Source organism: Ostrea edulis, chromosome 3 (genome assembly GCF_947568905.1).
Source record: "Ostrea edulis chromosome 3, xbOstEdul1.1, whole genome shotgun sequence".
In the NCBI taxonomy this organism is placed as follows: Eukaryota; Metazoa; Mollusca; class Bivalvia; order Ostreida; family Ostreidae; genus Ostrea; species Ostrea edulis.
In genome coordinates, this window is record NC_079166.1 from 62,865,789 (window position 1) to 62,890,353 (window position 24,565).

The following is a 24,565-nucleotide window of genomic DNA, read 5'->3' on the forward strand; positions in this document are numbered from 1 at the left end:
TTGAATTAGGAAGGTCTGGAGAAATGACCAGTCAATAATAACCTCTAAAGAGTTACAAATAGTTAAACAAAAGGTGAAGATAACGAACAGTGATCAATCTCATAACTCCTATATGGGTGAAGATAACGAACAGTGATCAATCTCATAACTCCTATATGGGTGAAGATAACGAACAGTGATCAATCTCATAACTCCTATATGGGTGAAGATAACGAACAGTGATCAATCTCATAACTCCTATATGGGTGAAGATAACGAACAGTGATCAATCTCATAACTCCTATAAACAAAACAAAATAGGTTAGGGTTGGCTGCTTTATCTAGCTGTCCACGGACGCCATATACTGTACCCGGGCTTCACGAATTCAATAGAAAAAAAAATGAAAGTTTAGAAAAAATAGTCACAGGTAGTACCGGTATATGCCCCTTCCTGTCTATCAGGTATTTAGGGTAGAGGGGCAAGTCGAGCACCGAAAAAAAAATAATCATATTTTCATGAAACTATCATGTAAATTGCTTTAAAAAGTTCAATACATCTGCTTTGTTACATTTAATGACCAACAGAGTTTATTTGTAGCAGGAATGAATTTATTATAGGATTAAACATTCTTTTTGAAGAATTTATCGATGTGTAAATTCCGGACATTTTACTCACAAACTGAATAAAAGTGCTTCGCACTTTTATGTTAAGTTTGTGAGTAAAATGTCTGGAGTTTACACATCGATAAATTCTTCAAAAAGAATGTTTGATTCTTATAATTCCAATTCATCCACTTCATTAACAATTGCAAAAATTTGAATAGCTTCCCCGCACTGTTATTTGTTTTCAGGCGTGTGTGAATACTTCGCGTTTTCGGATTTATTGATGTATTTAACTAAAGTAAACTCTTGTTCAGCTTTATTTTTGTCCAATCAAAACAATTGTAATAAATAACACTGGAATTATATGCATATCATTTATGTTTTATTTTATATATTTACCCGTCTTTGACAGTGTACTACCTTCTTTTAGTTGTTTATTTACACGTAAATCTTATTTGACAGTTCCTGCATATGCCCTTCGTAACATTGATTCTCATTGGATAATTGTTCGGAAGTATATAATTTAACCTCTATGGGTGGAACTAAAATACGGGTCCTCTATCTAAAGTATTTCGGTATTTTAAACTTGTTTAGAAAATGTCACTAATCCTTTTTTTAAAAATTGACATGAAAAATAACATCAATACATGATCGTATCTCATGATACGCTAATTCTGCAAAATTCTTTCCCCGTTCACCAGTATTTTCTTTGAAGCACTGAACAACATTTCAGAAATTTGTAACTCTGTAGATGCTTGCAAATACGGGTATAACGGTTCTGCATTCATTACCGTATTAATACATGCAGAGGGTCCTTCACGGAATAGAGGGCGGCTTTAGTTAATCTCTAAACGATATAGTTTATTTTCATGATTAATTTATTTCGTTTACGAAAAAATATACGGTATAAATGGGTTTGTTTTCCAATTTGTATAACATGATAGCTTCTCCCACCTATTTATTACCCCCCAAAGAAGATTAAAACTGAGCTTCTTTTGGTTTAAAGAGTAAAGTTGAAAGGGTCAACTTCGTCTGCTTGCACATGTTGACATTACGTAAAGGGGCACCTGCTTTACTGAAAATCAGCAGAATTTAGCCGGCCACTTGATTTGCTTTAGAGGTAAGACCATTTTACTGAAACAAAATGTACGTAAGTATATTAAGCGTAAAAATATAGTAAAGAGGCTGGCATACTGTGTTTACTCACCGGACTGCATGTATTTATAGCTGTACTAGCATGTAGGTCAAAATGTCATCAGCCGGACATGGACTTTAAAGTGTTATTTTGTCAAATTAGTTCGAAAATTTGACATCTTCATCTTTTATGGATTCTAGATTTCGCAAAATTGTAGAAAAGGGTGGAAAACGTCACACAAAATCTAGCTAGCCCTGTCGTAGGTCATACATGTATTCATGAGTCATCTTGAGATTTCGGCAAAAAAAAATAACTGATTGGATTTGATATTGATTATATTAGATATTACTATATTTCACCGTCATTTTGTAAAGTTCTGAACACATGGAAGGACTTGATATTTTCTCTCTTATGATTATTAAGAAATGTGATATGAATATGTACCAACTTGTCAGTACGATATGATGTAGGATTTTAAGATAAGATGCATTTATGTGTAGTCAGGGGGCTTCTCTGCTGGGTAATGTTATCATACTCAGTCATCGACTTTAAACGGATGCTTGATAGCTGTATATGTACTGACAGGAAAATTAGATTAACTGGTATCTCTGATATGCTGTTATATTCATAAAGAAACATGTCTGACACTGATACACGCGTATCCACAAATCTTTTATTATGTGGAAATCCTGATATTGATTTTGACACAAAAAGGAAACTTTTTCAACTTGTGCATAAATTTATTGCACTTACCAAAATATTTTTAAAAGTAATCTTCAAATGTATTAAATGCATAGACATATAAAGAATTTGTATAACCGATACAACCAATCCAACATTTATACCTGTATAGTACACTGAATTGTGAGATGTGCAAATGCTATACAGTTTTTTTTAAAATATACATGTAGACCCAAAGTTGATGACAAATGTTAAGAAATTTTGTACATATACATATCCTGTTTGATCATTAGGGAGAGGGCTGATATAGGCTAAGGCTGCTGTCCAATCCCATCAATTTGATGAAGAAATTATATTGTTTAACTTAAAGAAATAGTCGGTTCGCTTGCACTGTGCAGTGCGTACATGTGGATGGTGAGCTAGGCGGCCAGTTTCCTGTGGAACCTCTTTTAGTATTGAGGAACAAAATTTTAATTTCATAGTCCCTGCCCTTTGGGCAATGTTGAAACCTTGAAACCCCTATGAATAGTTCAGTCTTTGAAAATTTCTTATACTCTAGGGCTGATTAGTGCATATTAGTTACACTGAACCCGAAATTCTTGAATTTTGAATATGAATTACAAAAACCATTGTTCTTTATTGTGATCCTAATGACGGAACAATATGAATCATATGCATGTAGTGAAAATGCTTGAAATGTATAATGAATCATGCATGTGTCTACACTGTATCTTTTCTCATCTTCGCAAGCCAAGGGGTTTCAGTCCTCTCAAGCTCCCTACAAATCTGTATTATACGTATGTGGGGGAGTGGATTGGACCGGGAACCCTTGGCTGCGAAGATGCTCTATTCTGTTTCTGAGAACATTTATGAAATAAACTAGTTGCATAGTTATATGTTACATGTATATTAAGTTATTCTTTTAAAATTCATGACCCCCAAATCTGGCCTCAAGACCATAAACTGAGAATAGACTTAGTCAAAATTTTTATTACTAATAACTTAAGATTTCTCTACCATAGATTTAAAAAAAAAACTGCTGGTTTATAAAAACAAATCAAATACAAATATATACCAAAAATTTTATTTGCTTCTGAAAATTATGTCAAAACTTAATTGGATTGTGTATATTCGCAGTTTATGGTTTTGAGGCCTGCAGTTGGCGGGAGGATTATATATATGGATCGTAAATTTTCTCTCATCATGAACATGAACCATTTGGAATTTAAGTAAACCTGTTAGTCAAGGATTTAGGCTTGAGGGGGTGTTGTCTTAATATAGACGGATGCTAGATCTATATATTGCATTTTTGTAAATCTTAAAAATATATGCTCCTCAAAATAAAGTATAATGAAATATTCCATATTTTAACCACTGTTGAAAATTAAGATTTATCTGCAGAATATTGAATCTCTTCTTGCTGCGATTTTGTTTAACTGGAGATAATAGTAATAAGTGTTAAAATCTTTCCATAGACGAGGAAATAAAGTGATAATTTACTGGGTTGTTATATACAGTCCTTTACACATTTTTTTGAGAATTAAAGTTCCCCAAACTTGGGTCCCTGCATTTTAACTGCACTTTCATTGTTTCTTTTCTTTTAAATTGCTAGAACGTTCAGAGACTTATATTTTGCCAATCGTAGCATCACTAAGCTTTTTCTGTTAAGTCATTGGAAAAAATAGAACCGCGGATGTAAACGTGACCATATTGTGTAACTATAAACTATAGTTTGAGTCACATGACAAGAACATGGCGTCGCCTGCAGTTCAAACGTTTTGTGGCTTACCACAAAGAAGCATATACCATATACATGTACAATGCATTAGTGCGATTTTAAGGCTGCCGTTGAAAAAAAAATCACTACAGAAGATGATTGATTGATTGAATATCATTTAACGGGAATTTTACTCATAATTATTGAGACGTCACCATTGCCGGTGAAGTGCTGCAAAATTTAGGCCCATGCTCAGCGCTTACGGCCTTTGAGCAGGGAGGGGTCTTTATCGTGCCACTCCTACTGTGACACGGAGCCTCAGTTTTTGCGGTCTCATCCGAAGGACCGGCCTATTTAATCGCCTCTTACAACAAGCAAGGAGTACTGAGGACCTATTCTAACCTGGAGCCCCACCGTAAATGGACACAAATGTCTTCTTCCGCCTAAGATGTGTGTTTCATGGCCTTCTCCAATAGCAAAATCTAAACAATTTTCGAAAGTGGTTATGTTTTTTGTTTTGTTTTATTTGAACATAAAATGGATTGGGAACAAGTTCTAAACGGTCTTAATAAATATAATCCCTCTCCTAAAATATGCAAAGTGCCTTGCAAATTGATAATATTTATTTTCATTAAACAAATAACTTGCAATTGGAAGAAATCGGTAATTACATACAATGATAGCTTTGTGGATTTTACAAGTATCATCATTCTACAGATTTCTTGACAGCAGCTAAAAAATACTTAAACTAGTTATCATGATTTGTATCACCGGGTGGAAGGGGAGAGGAGCGTACGTTTCATCCGTGGCTCGCGACGATGGATTTGTATGAATATTTACCAAGTCAAGCATAAAAAAATAAAAGATTAAGAATGTTATCATAATTCACGTTAAATTTTACCCAAATATCGATCTCTACTTCGCCAATTTAAATAAGGTAAATAAGAATATGAAATTTATGGAAATTATTTCCCCTCAACACCTACTTCTATATGCGAAAATTAAAAAGGAAGAACTTTAAATGTTTCGAAGAACTGGGAGCTAAAATCGCCCGACATTGCTAATGAACATGAAAATTCTGCATCTGCTCGATTTTTACCCACGAAACTCGAATTGAAAGTAAATGACAGTACGGATAGAGACTCTCCGTTGTGATGACTCTCCATGCTATTAGAGAAGCTGTTGACCTGAGAATTCGGATGGAGAGGAAACTTTGTTTATAGACTGGTACCCAAGAGTCGTGATTTGGACAAGCTAATTTCACTGTACCTACATGACGTTGATCATAGCTGTGCATCCATGCTCTCAATTAAACGGAAGAAAGAGTTATCTCTCTTGTTTAGTCGTCTACGACATATAAAGTTGATTGATTGATTGTGGCACCAAGTTTTTATTGGTAGAAGAGAGAACCCAGATACAATGTACCTGGGAAGAGACTACCGACCTTCCGAAAGTAAACTGGGAAACTTTTCTCACGTACCGGCGCGAGCGGGATTTGAACCCGCGCCGCGCCGACAGAGGTGAGAGGCCGTGTGATTTTGAACGCGATGCTCTAACCACTCGGCCACGGAGGCCCTCGCCACATAAAGAAATGATAATTATACCGAATGAATAATTAGCAATGCATGTTAAAAATCACTGTTATGAAATAATAATTCAATTTTCAATTGCTACACAAAGAGCGTCTTGAATTGGAAGGACTGCTGGTATGTGCCCCATGGCTTGAACCTTAAACCCCAGAGTCACCGTTACTCATTAGGTGCTCTACCCGCTGACTTCGACAGAACTATTGAGGTCAATATCTGCTGTCCATCTAATGCCACCTAACAATCTTTTGTTGATCTGACCACATACACGCAACAAATACAACATACTGACTGAGATATCAAGGTCAATATTTACTGTCCATCTAATGCCACCTAGCACTACCCACTGACTGACTGAGATTTCAAAGTCAATATCCTGAGATATCAAGGTCAATATCCTGAGATATCAAGGTCAATATCTACTGTCCATCTAATGCCAACAAACAAAAACCATGCACTGACTCTTGAGATATCAAGGTCAATATCTACTTTCCATATAATGCCATTAAACAAAAACCATGCACTGACTCTTGAGATATCAAGGTCAATATCTACTTTCCATATAATGCCATTAAACAAAAACCATGCACTGACTCTTGAGATATCAAGGTCAATATCTACTTTCCATATAATGCCAATCAACAAGAAGAGAAGGTACTTCTTTGGTGGACCTTTGTACATGTAACTCCTTTTGTTGTTTGTAACACATTGAAAGAACTAGTATGTAATCTAATGACAGCTTTATATATCTTAATGTATGTCAGACTGAATTTTTCCTTTTATATTTCAGATATGTCAGAATACTTAAAACCAGCAGCAGCCATTGCACTGCCATTTGTAGGGGCAACTCTGGGATCCGTGATTACAAGAAAAAATAAATCACCATGGTACGAGGTCAGTATAAAAATATATCTCACAGTATAAAACTATATCTCACAGTACACAAATATATCTCACAGTGTATAAAGATATCTCACAGTACACAAATATATCTCACAGTGTATAAATATATCTTACAGTATACAGATATATCTCACAATATATAATGATATCCCTCAGTATACAAATATATCTCACAGTATTTAAAGATATCTCATAATATTGAAATATATCTCATAGTATAGAAATTTATCTGACAGTATAAAACTATATCTCATAGTACACAATGATATTTCGCAGTATACAAATATATCTCACAGTATAAAACTATATCTCACAGTATACAAAGATATCTCACTGTATAGAAATTTATCTCAAAGTATAAAACTATATCTCAGAATATAAAATGATATCCCTTAGTATACAAACATATCTCATGGTATACAAATTTATCTCACAGTATAAAACTATATTTTACAGTAGTCAATGATATCTCACAGTATACAAATATATCTCACAGTATAAAACTATATCTCACAGTATACAAATATATCTCACAGTATACAAATATATCTCAAAATATTTAAAGATATCTCTAAATATTGAAATATATCTCACAGTATACAAATTTATCTTGCAGTATAAAACTATATCTCACAGTAGATAATGATATCTCATAGTATACAAATATATCTCGCTGTATACAAATATATCTCACAGTTTAAAACTATATCTCACAGTATAAAACAATGAATAATTACTATATGTATAATAAGTTAATAAATTAGATAAAATAATATCCCAGTTTTGTGTTTGGTCAGTTTATTTCAATATTTTGAGCTGAAACCTACTCACCAGCCACATAACAGATTTGAATGCTACTCAAATATTTAGACCCTGAATATTACTCATATTTTTAGATCCTTAACATCAACTTGAATGTTACTTATATTTTCAGACCCTTGATATTCACTTGAATTTGATGTACATTTTTCAGAACATTAAGCTTCCCTCTTGGAGACCCCCTAGCTATGTTTTTGGCCCTGTTTGGACAGCCTTGTATGGAGGTATGGGATATGCATCATACTTGGTGTGGAAGGACGGTGGAGGGTTCCAGGGTGATGCAGCCCTGCCCCTGGCACTGTACGGCAGTCAACTGGCCCTGAACTGGGCATGGTCACCCATTTTCTTTGGCGCTCACAAACTAGGATTGGTATGTAGCTTAACGACTGGTTTAAATGTGTACCTTATAAACAATATGTTTTACATTTGTGTGTTTCCGGGAGTTGCATGAACTATCAGAAAAGTTTGCTAAAAAGGTAAAAATAACGCATTTTGAAGTTGGAATACCCTCTTTCAAAACCAAACTTAATGAGAGAACCCCCTTTCAAAAATTCCTGGATCTGCCCCTGTAATCTGATCAATTTACTGAGTCATATAACTGACCAGGATGACATCATGTTGGACAGATCTTTTTTTATCCCTGCTAGCATTTGCCTTCATCTGGTTATCAATAGTTGAACACCTTATTGCCATATAGTGAACAAGCATAGTAATCATACAGTCAAACATCAAAATGGCCAGACGTCCAGAATTTTGTGATAGATAGAAACATTTGGCAAGTGAATTAATGTTCTCACAGTATGAAGAGGGGGAATAACTCTCAATGAATCATGTCCATTGGGGATGTTATCCTTGGTGTTTGTAAATATCCACTGACAAAGGTTTTGTTTTATTTATTAAAAGACAAAATAGGGATATTAAATGTAGTTATGTGTCTGTGCAACAGAGTGTTTTGTAAAGACTATTTGATCATTTATGATATTTTAGGCTACCTTAGAGATTAGCTGCCTATGGGGGACCATTGTAGCCACAATCTTCGCATTTCGTAAAGTGAACACCACAGCAGCATACATCCTGGTCCCTTACCTCGGGTGGGTCAGCTTTGCCTCAGTTTTGAACTTCAAAATCTGGCGAATGAACAAAGATGACAAGGTCACAAAGTCTTCATAGACAGGAACAAAATTTGTGTTGTCATTAATTCAACATACCAGTAATGGATGACAGAGACAGGCTTGTTTGTTTCCATGCAGTGGTTGAATTAACTAGTCGTGGAGGATGCAGATTGTTACATGTTATATACACAGCTGTGCAATGCGATTTCATCGTTATTTGAACTATAACCTGGTACAAACATTTGTTATCTGTAGTACATGTATATATTACAGGTTATTAGTACTTTATAGTTTAAGGTTATTAGTACAGTTGTACACTGCACCTGTAATTTATAGTTTATATATGTATACATGTACTTCTTTTCTTGTTATAAACAACTGATGAGTTGTCGTTGTGTTATGTATTTAGTATAAACCTGAACGGAGACTTTCAGTAAAGTGTTGCTGAGATAATTACTGTTCCAAGGAACATCAACTACATAGGGATGGTGAGTAATGGTAATTAAGGGAAAATGAGGATTTCTATTCCCCAGATCATTCCATCTTGTCCTTGAGGGTAAAAAAAAAACCCATAATACCAACAACTCAACTTAAGGTACCCCTTTTTATAGACAAAAAGAAGATCACTGGCTGAAGGGCATTGCATTTCCATAGAGGTACAGCGACAACGTATACAATGTAGGACATCTTACTAGCCCATTAGGAAATAACAAGAATGTAATGGGACTTTTTCAAAATCCACACAATCATGGACATCGTTCATATAAAATACCAAATATACACGATATCACACTTAATTTACGTTTACCTTACGTCAATAGACAATTCGGTCCACATCATATTCACACAAAACTTTTACTCTGTTCCATTGAGAGTTTGGAATACGTTATTTCAAGAAACCAACGCTAGTCCGCACTTGGATTTTTCAATAACAGAATACAGAATAAATTCTATGATTATGGATGTTGCCTGTCGCAGACTCTTTAAACCACCGCGGGTCATGGATGATAATCCTTTTGAATCATGCCGCCAGTTCCTTTAGCTCGAATTTACAAACAAAGAAATAGATGCCGTCATCATAACAACATTCTTCGTCATAAAAAAAGTACAAGTTTGTATTCCAGCGTATTTCAAGTCTACATCCTGTATTTCTTACAAATATATTTCTACTATTGCATCCAAACGTTTTAATTACACACTTAACAATGCCTAAATATTGACCATTTTATACATTTGTTAATCTGTTTCTTCTTTCAACTATAGGCCAGCTGCACACGTCATTGCTGGTGATGGCGATATGTTGAAAATTAGGACCTGAAATCACTCGTTTAGACATCAAAACAAAAGTACGTACCATCTATCCTTCTGCGTTTAGTAAACCAGAAGTGAAAAAGTGGACTTGTATGCGTTTGTTTGCGACAGAGAGTGGTCAGAATAATGATTAGATTTTGCAGACAGCACCAAAGAGTATAAAATCACGTGTCGAAATTTCTCGGGTTAAATATCGCACATTTTGCAGTACGAAGAAATGTTTTAGTTGAGAGAGACAAAGTTGCTAACCTACAAAATCAACAAAGGTGAAAGTGAAGAGACATCTGTTCAAGAAAAATTATCAAAATGTTTCAATAAAAAAGAATACTTGGACATAGATTCAAAATTGATAATGGAGGTAATCATCTTGTCTCTGATGGTAGGAATTCTAGAAAAAAAAATAGAATTATTCTAAAAGCCTAATATAGGTACCTCCTTTTTGTAGACATCAAGATCACTGGATAAAGACACTAAACACTGTTTTTCCATGTGGGTGCAAGAACAACATAGAAAATGTGAAACTTGAACAAAATTTGAATTTGATTGGGCTTTTACCCAATACACAAAGACGTGTCAATGCCATGGATATCGTAAACACAAAAAACATATTTTGATTCACGTTTACCCTACATCAACAGACACTAGTTCCACATCATACTCGCACAAACTTTACTCTGTTCCATTGAACGTTTTGAATATTACGTGATTGAAATAAACCAAAGCCGATCCATCTTTACGTTTTACAGCACCAGAATACAGACTGAATTCTATGATTATAGATGTTGCCCATCACAGGCTCTTTAAACCACGGCGGGTTAAGATGACAATGCTTAAATTTACTAACAAAAGAACAGATATACTCCGAATAAGCAGCATTCCTCACCATAAAATGATCCACATTTGATTTATACCACTTTACATGTTGTGGCACAATACGTCTCAAGTTCCTCCTTCACAGCAGCTAATATTTTCGTGAGGAGCAAAGATAGGGGCTTAGCAAAACATTTTCTGGATCCAACAATGTATCTATGTTAAGTTTTACTTTAAAGTTTTCAACTTCAGTAATGTATCTTTGTTTGTAAGGGTTTTTATGAAGTTTAGGAATCCAGTATAGGTACGGTAACTCATATTCATTCGTCCCACTGACTGGATACTAAATGTGTTTAAAATTTAATTATGGTTTTAAAGAATTTTATCTTTTGAAAGGGCAGTTGGAGTATAAGTTGGATTAGCAAATGTGGAATTAAAGCCAAGTTCATTTAAAGTACGGTTGTAATAATGAGCCTTCCAAACAAATACAACAATGTTACAATGCTTGTCAGCTAGATCCAATACATATTCCTTATAAAACCTATCTAAATACTTTTTGTCACTTCTTTTTTATTAAACACAGAAGGATAAATGGTACGCACTTTTTTTTTAAATTTTGACATTCATCTTATACTTTTTATATATTCTGACAAAGTGTCAAATTCTTCCTTTTCATATCTGGCATAGTATCCGACAAAATTGTCTCAAATTAAAGAAATCTGGGTTCTCTGAATTCAGGACCTCTTAAAATAAGTGATTTGAAGTCCTCATTTTTAACTACATGTATATCAACATCACCAGTAATGACATGTCCAGCTGGACTATAGTTGAAAGAAGATGAAGAACAAGAACACGTAGGTGGATTAAGTATAAGATGGTTTATATCTGGAATGAGTGTACCAAACCCCCGCACGCGTAATCCGGAAGCAGTTTACCCAAGATTGAGCGGAGGTATAAATGTATAGGTATTGCGTGATTGGCTAATATCAAGAGTGAAATTATTTGGAATTGAAAGAAATATTATAGATGTTCATATTAATTGTCAGGATGAAAAATTGTCGCACAAAATCGAGAAATGGCTGAGAAAATTACCATGGTAGGGGTGTGCTTAAAATGAAGGATGTAATTTACTGCAGATTGCTATGTGTTGTAAAAAAGTACAAAAATGGCCTATAAAAGGCAGGGGACCCTATATAATTTTTGTCGTTTTTTATCAACACTTGGAATGAACTTTGAAATGTTTTGTGGTCATTTGTTTAAAATTATTATAGTTAATTAGTGAGAGGGCCAAAGATTAGCATTGAGGTCTATGGGATATGAATACGGAACTTTCGGGATATGCCGGAACGACCGATTATATTTGACGTTTATACACCACGGTCACGTGATAATAACCAATTGTAGGGCAAAGCTAAGTTGACATCGATACATATAGTGTTTCGCTAACAGACGGTCCGTAAAGAGCTATGCGCAGTCCCATGATGACGATCCAAGTCATTATTGGTGCTTAGTACCTGGCTGTAAATTAGATGGAAGGGAAAAGGCGCATTTAGACGCGTACCACTGGATGCAAGGCGTGAAGTTTTACTGATATTCTCAAGATATTCCCTAGATTTATTTCCCGCGCCGACTCGCATAATTTAATTAATTGTATTTTCCTATGAAATGGTTGTAGTGACTCCTTTCTTTCAAAGATAGCATTCAAATGCAGGAAATTGATAGCAATTGAAATATTCCATGTTTGATTACTTAGTTGTTATTGTAATCCGGAAGTGACATGCCCTACAATTACGTTCAACGCGCGATAAAAATCAGAGTGGATCCGTATCTCGAAAGTCCCGTATTGGTACTCTTTTCCCATCTAGGCACTGCAAAGTTTGTTTATAATTAAAAGGTTTGGATGCAATAGTAGAAGTATATTTGTAGGGAATACAGGGTATAGACTTGAACTTCAAATATGTTGGAATACCAGTGGCGGATTTAAGGGGGGCGCAGCCGGCGCGCGCCCCTCCTAAAATTTTCAAATTTAAGATAAATCGGGGTATCTTGTTTAGAAAAATGTACTAAACGATAAAAGAAGCACTAATTTCTTCCACTCCCGGAGAAATAAATGATAAAATCTTTTGTTTTCTTGCATTACTTTATTGGGAGAACTTAATTTTGTTCCAAAAACCCTTAAAATTTGGTTATTTTATTAATTTCACCTTATTAGAAATGATAGAAAATAGTACAAATGACTAAATAGGAGACATATTTCAAGCCTTTAAAATCCCGGAGCTTCTGGGGGCTTCGCCCCTGGGCCCCCATTAGGGCTTCGCCTCCCCCCCCCCCGACCGCCTGTCTCATAAAGTGACGCCCCCCGTAACCACAATTCCTGGATCCGCCCCTGAATACAAGACTGAACTCTTTTATGACGAAGAATGTTGCTTATGTTGACGGCATCATTACTTTTTTGTAAATTTGAGCTGGAGGCATGGTTCGGAACGAATGTCATCCATGACCCGCCGGTGGTTTAAAAAGCCTGTGATTGGCAACATCCATAATCATAATGTTCAGTCTATTTTCTGGTGTTGAAAAAAGCATATGTAAAACTCTTAATAGAACAGAGTAAAGTTTTATGCGAATATGATGTGGACCTAATTGTCTGTTGACGTAAGACAAAAGTGAATCAAACATGACATCATGTATATACTTTGTCTTTTATATGAACGATATCCATGACTGCGTTTCCGTCTTTGAGTGTTTGGAAAGATCCCATTATATTCACGTTATTTCCTAGTGGACAAGTCAAATTTCCTACATCATAAACATTATCATTGTATCTATATGGAAATGCAGTACCTAGAGTCCTGATGCAGTGATCTTTTCGTTGTCTACAAAAGGGGGTACTTAATTTATTCAAACAGTGTTTTATTATGAATAACATAATAAGGATTGGGCAGCAGACAACACCTATATAAGCCTTCTCCTTTAGGGTACTTAATGTTGGATTGTTTGTATGATGGTAATTTTTTTTCTAAAATCCTGACCCTCCCTCATGGGCAAGATGGAGTGGTCTGAGGAATGGAAGTGTTTATATAGAAGTTGGTTACTACCATTATTTATTTGAAATCTGTGTCCCGATATTCCTTAGTTTCTCCCACATAAATTAAGCCACACAAGTTACACTCAATGGCGTAGACAACGTTAGAAGATTTGCAAGTCAAATTATCAAAAGTTTTGTTACAGAAACTACGTCCGGTGAGATTACTACTAAATGATTTTTTAGTGATCAGTATATCACAAGTTTTACAATTGTTTTACAGAACATTTTGAGATCGAGCACATGCTATCTGAAAAAGAATCATCAAAATATCTCTTAAAGGAACATGATTACCTTTAATTGGGATATATAAAGTTTCATTTCTGTACCACAGCTGTTTATTAGATGCTGGACATGTGACAAATCTGATATATCAAAGAATAATCCGAGGGACACCAACCAATCTGTTAAAGCCTGTGATCCTTATAGACTCCACAGAGTTCCTCCTTTTTATACTGGGTGACGTGTCAGCCAGTATTGTCTCCTTACTGTTTGTCTTCATGAAAGGTGAAGGTAACGCACAGTGATGAACTGCATAACTCCTATAAGAACATATATCGAGCGACAAGTATCCTCGGGGACAGACAGTCCACCAGCAGGAATACATGCTTGATGGTTAAATAAAGGTGAAGATAATGAACAGTGATCAATCTCACAACACCTATAAGCCATACAAAATAGAGAGTTGGGCAAACACGGACCCCCAGATATGCCAGAGGTGGGCTCTGGTGCCTAGGAGAGGTAAGCATCCCTTGTCGACCGGTCACACCCACCGCGAGCCCTATATCTTGATCAGGTAAAAGGAATTATCCGTAGTCAAAATCAGTGTGTCAAGAACGGCCTAACAATCGGTATGAAACACTCCAAACAGCATTTGATCCAATGATAGGTTGTATTGGCAAACTAGATCGTTATAACGAGTTATTGCAAAACGGTAACTTTAAACGAGACTGTTGAAACCCCTGCACCATCAACTTGTTTGTCAGTAGCCTGCCTCGATTTATAAATTGATCATATAAGCTGAACAAACTCTATGGTAACTTGTAGAATTGATGATGTTCGACTTTTTAGCTCACCTGAGCTATCTAATCACCCTTTGTCTGTGGTTTGTCTGTCCGTCCGTCCGTCTGTCGTTAACATTTTATATTAAATATTCAGAGGGATCAGTTAGATGTTCTACAAACTTTGAGAACCTCTCCCTAAAACCATCTGTCCGTAAACTTTTCACATTTTCAACTTCGTCTCCAGAATCACTGGGCCAATATTAATCAAACTTGGTACAAATCATCCATGGGTGTGGGGATTCAAGTTTGTTCAAATTAAGAGCCACAATCTCTTCAAAGGGGAGATAATTACGAAAATGCAAGAATAGGGTGGAGTCATTTAAAAATCTTCTCAAGAACCACTCGGCCAGAAAAGTTCAACTTTACATGAAAGCTTTCTGACATAGCACAGGTAACACCTGGGACCACAATAGGGGATGAAAATTTAATGTGTGTGTATGTAGGGAAATCTTTAAAAATCTTCTTAAGAACCACTTGGCCAGAAAAGTTTAAATTTACTTGGCAGCTTTCTGACATAGTGCAAATTCAAGTTTGTTAAAAATGGCCCCAGGGGTAGCTTTGGGCAACAATAGAGTGTTTTATGCTGATATATAGGACAATTCATTAAGAATATATCTTGAACTATTTAAGCGAGGGTTTTCGTATTTTTTATATACGTTATTTATGGAAAGACTTGATGCAATAATGTGTGATCTTGTACCTTTGACCTGGAAGTTTAACCTACTTTTAATAAAAATCTGTCATATTCAATATAAGGTGAAGATAACGAACAGTGATCAATCTCATAACTCCTACAAGCAATACAAAATAGATAGTTGGGCAAACACGGACCCCTGGACACACCAGAGGTGGGATCAGGTGCCTAGGAGGAGTAAGCATCCCCTGTTGACCGGTCACACCCGCCGCGAGCCCCATATCCTGATCAGGTAAACGGAGTAATCCTCAGTCAAAATCAGTGTGCCAAGAACGGCTTAACAATCGGTATGAAACACGTCAGACAGCATTTGACCCAATGCGAGGTTGTATTGACGAACTAGATCGTTATAAAGACCATAGAATATGCGAAATGCTGACTTCAATCGAGACTGTTGAAATCCCTGTACCATCAACTTGTTTGTCAGTAGCTTACCTCGATTTAAAAACTGACTATACCCAGAACAAGCTCTTGCATATTGAATCAGTTGAGATATATAAACACCATATGCAGGTGATAATGGAATATTGCTACATAAATGTGGGAAGTTGACGATGGAGAAGCTGAAATCATCCCGTTTGTCATACAGTTGAGTTGTTAGTTTGCCGTTAATGTCTACTTTCAATAAAATATCTAAGTATGAAGCAGAAGTGGACGACTCTGTGGTGTCCTTTATTTCGAGCTCACAGGGATATATCAAATCGACATATGAATGAAAGCTATCATTGTTAATAGACAAAACGTCATCGATATATCTAAAAGTCGAATTGAAGGTCACAGCGAGAGATTTTTTTCTTCTCACGTAGAAGTTTTTGAATAAATTCTGCTTCATATGAATATAAAAACAGGTCAGCTAATATGTCTTGAACTATCTAAGGTAGATCTTTAATATCTTGTGTATATATTTCTTATGTCAAGACCTTTCATTTCATACCATGATCCTTTGACCTTGTGACCTTATCTTCGAAGTTGACCTACTTTTAAGAAAACATAACATATCAATATATCTGGAACAATTTTAGGTGGGGCTTTCATGTTCAATATGACACACAAAGGCGTTTGATTTTTTTTTACCTTGGAGTTTGATCTACTTTTTAAAAACTCTGGCCTATTCAGAATAATATCCCCTAAAGTGTTTAAGGTAGGGCTTTCATATTTTGTATATAGATTCTCTGTGACAAGACCTGAAGTTTGACCTCCTGACCTTGGAATTGGACCTATTATTTAAATTTCTTACCGATTCAATATCTCCTGAATTATTTAAGGTAGATCTTTCATATTTCGCATATACATTTCTTAAGGCAATGCCGTTTATTTGATTCAATGATATTTGACCTCGTGATTTCACCTACATTTAAGAAAAGGCAACCTGTTAAATATCTTCAGTACTATTTAATGTAGGGCTTTCGTAGTTTGTATATATATTCTATATGACAAGACTTTGTGATACAATACCGTGGGGATTCGGGGTCAAATAGGCCCTCAATACCCATTGCTTGTCGTAAAAGGCGACGAAATGGGGCGGTTCTTCGGATGAGACCGTAAAAACCGAGGCCTAGTGTGACAGCAGGTGTGGCACGATAAAGATCCCTCCCTGCTCAAAGGCTAAAGTTCCGAGCATAGGCCTAAATTGTGCAGCCCTTCACCGGCAATTGTGACGTCTCCATATGAGTGAAAAATTCTCGAGAGGAAAGTTAAACGATATACAACCAATCAACTTTATGATACAATCGTATTTGATCTTGTGACTTTGACATACTTTCTTTTAAAACACCTGACCTAATAAATATCTCTTGAACTATTCAAGGTAAAGCTTTCACATTTTGTATATAGATTCTTTATGGCAAGACCTTGTTGTACTGTAGTGTTTGACCTTGTGACCATGACGTGGAAATTTGACCTACTTTTAATAAAAAATTGACCTACTCAATATCTCCTGAACCATTTGAAATAAACATCTCATATTTTGTATATATATTTCTTATGACAAGGTCTCTCATATCATACCACGATGTATGACCTTGGTCTTATCCAGAACAGCAAGTTCATGTTAGTCATATTTGTGCTGAGACACCTCTGTGTTATATGAATTCATTTTCAGTAATGTTGTGATCCTTTGGGGCTAGGTTGGGGTCACAATATGGGTGTCAAAATTTTCATGAGAAAATGGGATTGATAAAGAAATACTTTAAAAATCACAATAGCTGAACAACGGCAGGGTCAAGGTGTCTAATGTGAGCCATGAGGTCCATTAGCCTCTTGTTATCAAATATTGTACGATGGGAATGGAGAAATGTATGTGAGCTGGACTGGAAATCGAACTCGGAACCCCTGTATTACTACTCAGCTGCTCTAACCACCGAGGTATCTAGGCCAACATCCACGGTCCATGTTACCGGAACTATAACATTTCCCTACTTCCTGAAATTATCTTCGCCCTCGAAGACACACAACTCAGATTCTTTTTGCCCCTGGCAGGACTTTCATCTGCATGTCCAGGGGTAGTAAACGGCACCAAATATGATATAGAAAGGCGACAAGTTATTGCTACACCGGGAATCGAACCCAGGACCTCTGTAGCTCTAACCACTGAGATATCCAGGCCAATATCCCCGGTCCATGTAGTCCTTACTACTACAATATTAACAATGTTAAGAATGTTTACAACATCTCCAGGCATTTTGAAGTAAAGCTAACAACACTTTATATCTCCATTAACTTTATATATAGATCAATGTCATGGCATCTTCCACTAGCGCCAAAGCGCTTAATTGCAGGAACTTCAGTATAAAGATCGTGTCACGTGTCTGATGCGATACTCGAACAATAGATCCTTCTGGGATAATGGTATTCATAATTTCGATTAACTAATGAAATGGATTTTGGCGACACAATTACACATTTGTGAAGTGTTGTTTTTTCTGACTTGAAATTATTCGGGTAACATTACCGTTGCTGCGTGATAAATGAAAATCATAAATTAGAAAACAATTCAGCTTTTACTTTATTTAAAAAATTCAAAGGATGAATAAATCAATCAGGAACTAAAGAATGAATGAAACAAAAATCTTCAAATGGGAGATTTTGGCTCTGGGATGCCAATTTGCAACGGGTGAATCCTATTCTATAACATTGGTAAATGGAATGATAGCTACAATGAACATTTTGTGGATGAAAGGCAAAGATAACGAACAGTGAACAATCTCATCACTCCTATAAGCAATACAAAATAGATAGTTGGGAAAACACGGACCCCTGGACATACCAGAGGTGGGATCATGTTCCTAAGAAGATACACACAATCTCTTTGGAACTTTCTTCTGCAGGTTCCATGTACTTCATACTCTTGAGTTACCCAGTGTCTTTTTGAAACTTTCTTCTGAAAAGTAATTGGCCTATTCATCTACTTCATGTACTTGATAATCTTCAGTGTCTTGGTGTCTCTCTCCACCACCCACAATCTATCCTCGCTGTCAACACTGATTCCACCAGGGTTCCTCAAATCGCAGTTGTCTATAACAGACAAAAATTGTCCATCCATGTCCAGAATATGCACACAGTTGTTTTTCCAGTCGGACACCAGAATTTGGCCCCGACTGTCTTTCGTGATGTAATGAGGATAAAACGTCGTCTCTGGATTGGGAACGTGACTGCTGCTGCTCAGAGATTTCAGGTTTCCCTGATGATTGGTGATGACAACCGTCCCAGCATTGCTGTCAACGACATAAATATCACCAACCTTGTTCTCGGTGATTTGCAAGGCAGCACTGCCGCTTTGAAAGAGTCTCTGTTTCTTTTCATCAAACTGGATCTCCTGTGTGATAGACATACCAGTGTAGCGCACTAACTTCTTATTATCAGTGCTACTGAGCATGGTGTTGGTATCACACAAAGCGACAAGGATGTCTCCTAAGGAGTTGCAGGATATCGCCGTTGGATACCACTCCGTCTTGATCAAAGTCTTCACTTTTCCACCCTTCACCAGGTTTATACTCCTATCGTTAAAATCTGCATACAGAAGCTTTCCTTCTCTGGTCACTGCTAATCCGTCCGGAGATTCACCAGATTTGGTTTTAACTGTTTCCAGGACTGTTCCTCCTCCGCCGTCCACTCTTGTCACTGCGCTTTTATCTCCGCTTATCCAGGCCTGGTTGTCCCCCAAGCAGCAGACTTCGTACAGTTCATCGTACTTGGTGTCTATGGTAGCTATGGTTACTGGTTTGTCCAGCAGCATCTCTTGGTTGCAGTGCACCAGTGTTAGTAGTTCCTTGATTCTGTGTAGAGCTCTGTGTTCCATTATCGTTGTTGTTTTTGCTGGGATCAATTCTCCCATCAAGGAGTGTATTTCTTCATCATTTACTTTCGCTGGTGTAAAACTTCCTGGTGTTGACCGTGCGATTGAAGGCATTTGTACGAACTTGTCCAGTCGTGACTGGTAATTGATGACACAACTCTGCCTGGACTGTACAAGGTATTTATTTGTTTTGATAATGTCATGAACTGCATCCAAAAGAACACGAAACTCGGAGAGGGATTTCTGGAGTTTGGCAAGGTCTTGTTTTCCCCTAGCATCTATGAAAGCAAGACGTTGATCGACGGCTCTGTCTATTGCTAGGTGTAGTCGGCGACCTTGTTCCGATATTTTTGATTTCAGCTGGATATTTCTCTCCGATAAATCAAGAATATCCTTCTTTATCTTCCCAATAATTCTTTCATACTCTGATGAGATCCTTTCTTCTAGAAATTTTGTTTCCTTCACCATGATATCCTTTTTTGTTTCAAAAGTATGTGCAATCTTTTTCATCTCGTGGTTGAAGTGCATTTTCGATGTTATGCAGTCCGTACAGACTGGAACATCACACTTTTCACAATGAAGGTCACACCATTGGTCCCTGTGAGTGGGACAGAATGGCTGTGGAACTCCCGAAAATTTGAGAGAATAAATGACAATGTCATGCTTTTGGGATGACTGAGACAGCATGTGCCGACCAACACAACCACTACACAGATTAACCTCGCAAACTTTACAGAAAAGTTCTACATGTTTATGACAGAGTTGACACGAAGTCGACACTTGGGCACGCTCCATGTGTGCGTGCTTATCAGTCGCCATCGTCACCTACAAATATTAACGCTAATTTAGAATTACGATATATAAATACTTTAAAAACCACTTTATTTCTTGGGTTTAATTTTCGTGCATTTTTTGTGGATACCCGTGTCCAAATTTATAACGTAAAAACATGCAGCATATTCGTGTACATAATACATTGATGCTGAGAAAACACATCCATGAAACAAACCGTACAAAACGAATCTAAACAACCCCATCGCATTCAAAATATGGAGATTGTTTTTAATACATACCCTCGCTTTGCTCCTCCTTGAATGAACTAAATCGTTATATTTCTTGGATTTTTAGATATGCTGTATAATTATTTCCTGGTTCCTGGCTAAGATCACGTGGTTATGGATGGTGTGTATGATAAATTTATACTAAATTATAATAAATCTGATAATTAAGGAAGGAATTTATAATCTTTTTTTCGTTGGATGGAGGTATACAACAACAACAACAACAACAAAAAAAAAAAAAAAAAAAAGAGACGGAAAGTTTTCCGTCTTTTTTTTTCTTTATTGGTATACCTCCATCTCACGTAAAGATAATAAATCTATCCCTTATCATTTAGATATTTTAAAACATAAAGTCTAAATAATAAAACATTATTTTGTTTTCAAATTCGTACGACGTATCAATGCACAACACAAAATCAAAATCGGGACAGTAAGGTTTTCTTTGATGCAGAAATCAAACGCATTTTTCAGTCAATAGAAATCGCCGTAATTTCATCAGGACTATGAATATTAAATGAAATTAAAATTAGGCTAAAAAATCGGGTACATCAAAATATGGAAAAGCAAACTATCAAAATACTGCTAAGTAGAGCGGTTTTACATGAATCCCTAAAAATGGATATGAAACTTTTTATGCTGTGAAAATTACAAATAACTCTGTCCGATGTCTTTGAGTTTATATTGATAATGATCTTGAAAAATGCCATGAAAAAAATTGGAATGATAAAGTGAAAAATAAAAAAAATAAATAAATAATAGAATAAAAAGTAAAATTGATATGTGGAAAACAGAAAACATGCTCTCTTTGGCAAATGTAAAATTACAAACAAACTGAAACTTACATAATTATATATTACAGTACCACGATTCTGAATTACTCAACTAAAGAAACTTTAAAAACTATTCTAAAATTGATTTTTGATTTTCTATGGGCGAACGTGATAGAATTAAAAGAAACACTCTCATTGGGAATATTGTCGATAATAAGTAGAGTGACAGTCGGAATCGTCGATGATAGGTAGAGTGACAGTCGGAATTGTCGATGGTAGGTGGAGTGACAGTCGGGATTGTCGATGATAGGTGGAGTGACAGTTGGAATTGTCGATGATAGGTGGATTAACACTCGGAATTGTCGATGCTGAACGTTAACTCAAATCGCTAAAAGCTATACAACGCTAAAGCCAAAAGGAATTCTACAATGAAAACCTTTTTTTGAATCAAGTATATGTACAAATCAATAGATAACTGTTGAAAACTAGCAATTCGAATATCTGATCTAAAAACTTGTTCTTAAAAATTATAAAAGTTTTACTGTAACGTTCTGTAAAACTATATACCTCAACTGACGAAGCTATGTCGCAACCCAACTGGTTTAATGAAAATTTCCAAATAAAAAACCCAACACCATTCATTATTTACACTCAATGGACAAAAGGAAGGATTCGTATCCTTCTTAGGAGGAAACTTTCATAATATAGAATATTTCTCTAATGTGATACAAGACAAATCCAACTGGATTTGTGAGTTTGTGAGTATAATTTGCTTAAACAATAACAACAAAAAAACAAAACACTAATAAAAACAAGTTTATTGATATAATTAATTGATTGATTATGGTTTCATGCCGTTTTGGTAATATTTCAACATAATACGGCGGTTAACTAATTGAAATATGTTTGGTTGTGAGTGTTTGAGTTTCCGTGACGGCCCCCAGTGAGTTTACTCTTTTTCGAAAATCTGGGGAAAGACCTTTTGCATGCCAAGGGGTTTGTGATCCTTGACACAGGACACCCTTTAATGTCACGTCCGATGGACATGATAACATTGAGCAGCAATGAAAAATATCTTTAGATGAACTTAGTTGAAAAATGTTTTTTAAGATTTTCTTTGCTAAAAATATTAAACCTTCTGAGAAAACTTGAACAAATCTATTCAATGTGGACTTTAAAATCCACAGAGTATCAATTTATACACCAATTATAACAAAAATGAAAGATAAACAACTGGCTGAATTCAATCATAAACATTGAACAATGACAAGTCCGTGAGTGTCTAGAATAAAAACATAATACATTTTAAAAAAAATTCTATACCAGCGTCAACAGGCAAATGATTGTATTGTTTGACATTTCAAAGAATCTCTCTCTCTCTCTCTCTCTCTCTCTCTCTCTCTCTCTCTCTCTCAGCACTAGACATGCTGACCTTTCTGACAGCTTATGAAATGAGCACTAGCAATGCTGACCTTTCTGGCAGCTTTCGATGCTATCTGTGTGTAAAACTGAGTACATTTTCAGGGAATTTAAGTTTAGAGTTTCCGAGTCTGGAGTAGGATATATCTGTAGATTTTAATGAGATGTCACATCCTTGAAGTAGATTGTCGAGCAATGAATGTCTTCGCTTCCGGTTACATACAGTATCTTATTCTCTTTTTCATTTTACAGACAATAAAAGTCAACAATGTCGATATCGTGCAGCATTAGTGTTCCTTCTTAAAGGGGCATGGACACGGTTGAGCTGAAAATTTAATTTTGTTTTCATTTTTATTGTTAACAGTCCTTAACTAACTTATTTCTAATGGTCAACCAAAATTTGAATATCAATTTTTGAGTTACAAGTGAGATTCAGCAATCACAATTCTTTGTTATGTAAACAAGGCTCGTGCCATGTTTTTGTTTACCTATAGATTGCTTTACAGAAAATAACATGTTTAAAACAAAATGAGATGTGCTAAAAATTATGTTCAGAATTAACTTGTAAATTGAAAAATCTGCTTTAAACAAACTTTTACTGGTATATCTAGCCTATAAGTAAACAAAAACAGGACAAGAGCCCTGTTTACATAACAAAAGAATACTAAGCTCAGTATCTCCCATATACCTCGACAACTGACATTGAAAATTTTGCTGACCATTAGATATATCTTAGTCAAGCACTTTAAACATTAAAAATGCAAAAATAAGATTTGCAAATTTTCAGCTCAAATCGTACCTGCACAAAGTCTGTGGATCAAGAAAAAGTAATTAATGCATTTTCGCTGTGAAAACGTATTTCAGCGAAGAGACACCTATTCTACAATGAAAATAAACATACATAAATTGCAAATTTATGAAAAGAAGCCCGGTGTACATATGTTTGTTGCTAAGTGTTAGAAACAGAAAGTCCCGTGTCGTGGGAGGTGTTGGCACGTTAAAGAACCTCGTGAACTGCTACGGTCATGAGCTTCTAGGAGGTGATAAATCTCATAACACCTATAAGCAATACAAAATAGAGAGTTGGGTAAACACGGACCCCTGGATATACCAGAGGTGGGATCAGGTGCCTAGGGGGAGTAGGCATCCCCTGTCGACCGGTCACACCCGCCATGAGCCCTATATCTTGATCAGGTAAACGGAGTTATCCGTAATCAAAATCAGTGTGCCAAGAACGGTCTAACAATGGTATGAAACACGTCAGAGAGCATTAGACTCAATGATAGGTTGTATTGGCAACTAGATCGTTATAACGACCATATAATTTGCAAAATGCTGATTTTAAACGAGACTGTTGAAACCCCTGTACCATTAACTTGTTTGTCAGTAGCCTGCTTAATTCGATTTAAAAACTGACCATACGCAAAACAAGCTCTTGCGTATCGAATCAGTTGAGAGATATAAACACCATATGCAGATGATAATGGAATATTGCTAAATAAATATGGGAAGTTGACAATGGGGA

The 24,565-nt window shown here is 36.0% G+C and overlaps 2 protein-coding genes across 2 annotated transcripts; one reads left to right on the plus strand and one right to left on the minus strand.

Annotated features, from left to right (window-relative positions):
* Window positions 1-1,138: 1,138 nt before the first annotated feature.
* On the plus strand, window positions 1,139-8,925 carry LOC125674914 (translocator protein-like). The gene is made up of 4 exons (XM_048912281.2): window positions 1,139-1,702; window positions 6,492-6,595; window positions 7,578-7,793; window positions 8,411-8,925. Exons 2-4 carry the CDS (start codon window positions 6,494-6,496, stop codon window positions 8,591-8,593), a joined length of 501 nt encoding a protein of 166 aa, XP_048768238.1. The 5' UTR covers window positions 1,139-1,702; window positions 6,492-6,493; the 3' UTR covers window positions 8,594-8,925.
* Window positions 8,926-18,482: 9,557 nt separating this feature from the next.
* LOC125677476 (E3 ubiquitin-protein ligase TRIM9-like) lies at window positions 18,483-21,096 on the minus strand. The gene is made up of 2 exons (XM_048915553.2): window positions 20,864-21,096; window positions 18,483-20,615 (listed from the first exon to the last, which is right to left on the minus strand). Exon 2 carries the CDS (start codon window positions 20,607-20,609, stop codon window positions 18,900-18,902), a length of 1,710 nt encoding a protein of 569 aa, XP_048771510.1. The 5' UTR covers window positions 20,610-20,615; window positions 20,864-21,096; the 3' UTR covers window positions 18,483-18,899.
* Window positions 21,097-24,565: the final 3,469 nt, after the last annotated feature.

Bases quoted from the DNA above. Each gene is read 5' to 3' on its own strand.
- LOC125674914 (XM_048912281.2), top strand. From the start codon at position 6,494: ATGTCAGAATACTTAAAACCAGCAGCAGCCATTGCACTGCCATTTGTA. The intron at 6,596-7,577 runs GTCAGTATAAAA...TACATTTTTCAG, and splicing joins ATAAATCACCATGGTACGAG to AACATTAAGCTTCCCTCTTG. The intron at 7,794-8,410 runs GTATGTAGCTTA...ATGATATTTTAG, and splicing joins GCGCTCACAAACTAGGATTG to GCTACCTTAGAGATTAGCTG.
- LOC125677476 (XM_048915553.2), bottom strand. From the start codon at position 20,609: ATGGCGACTGATAAGCACGCACACATGGAGCGTGCCCAAGTGTCGACT.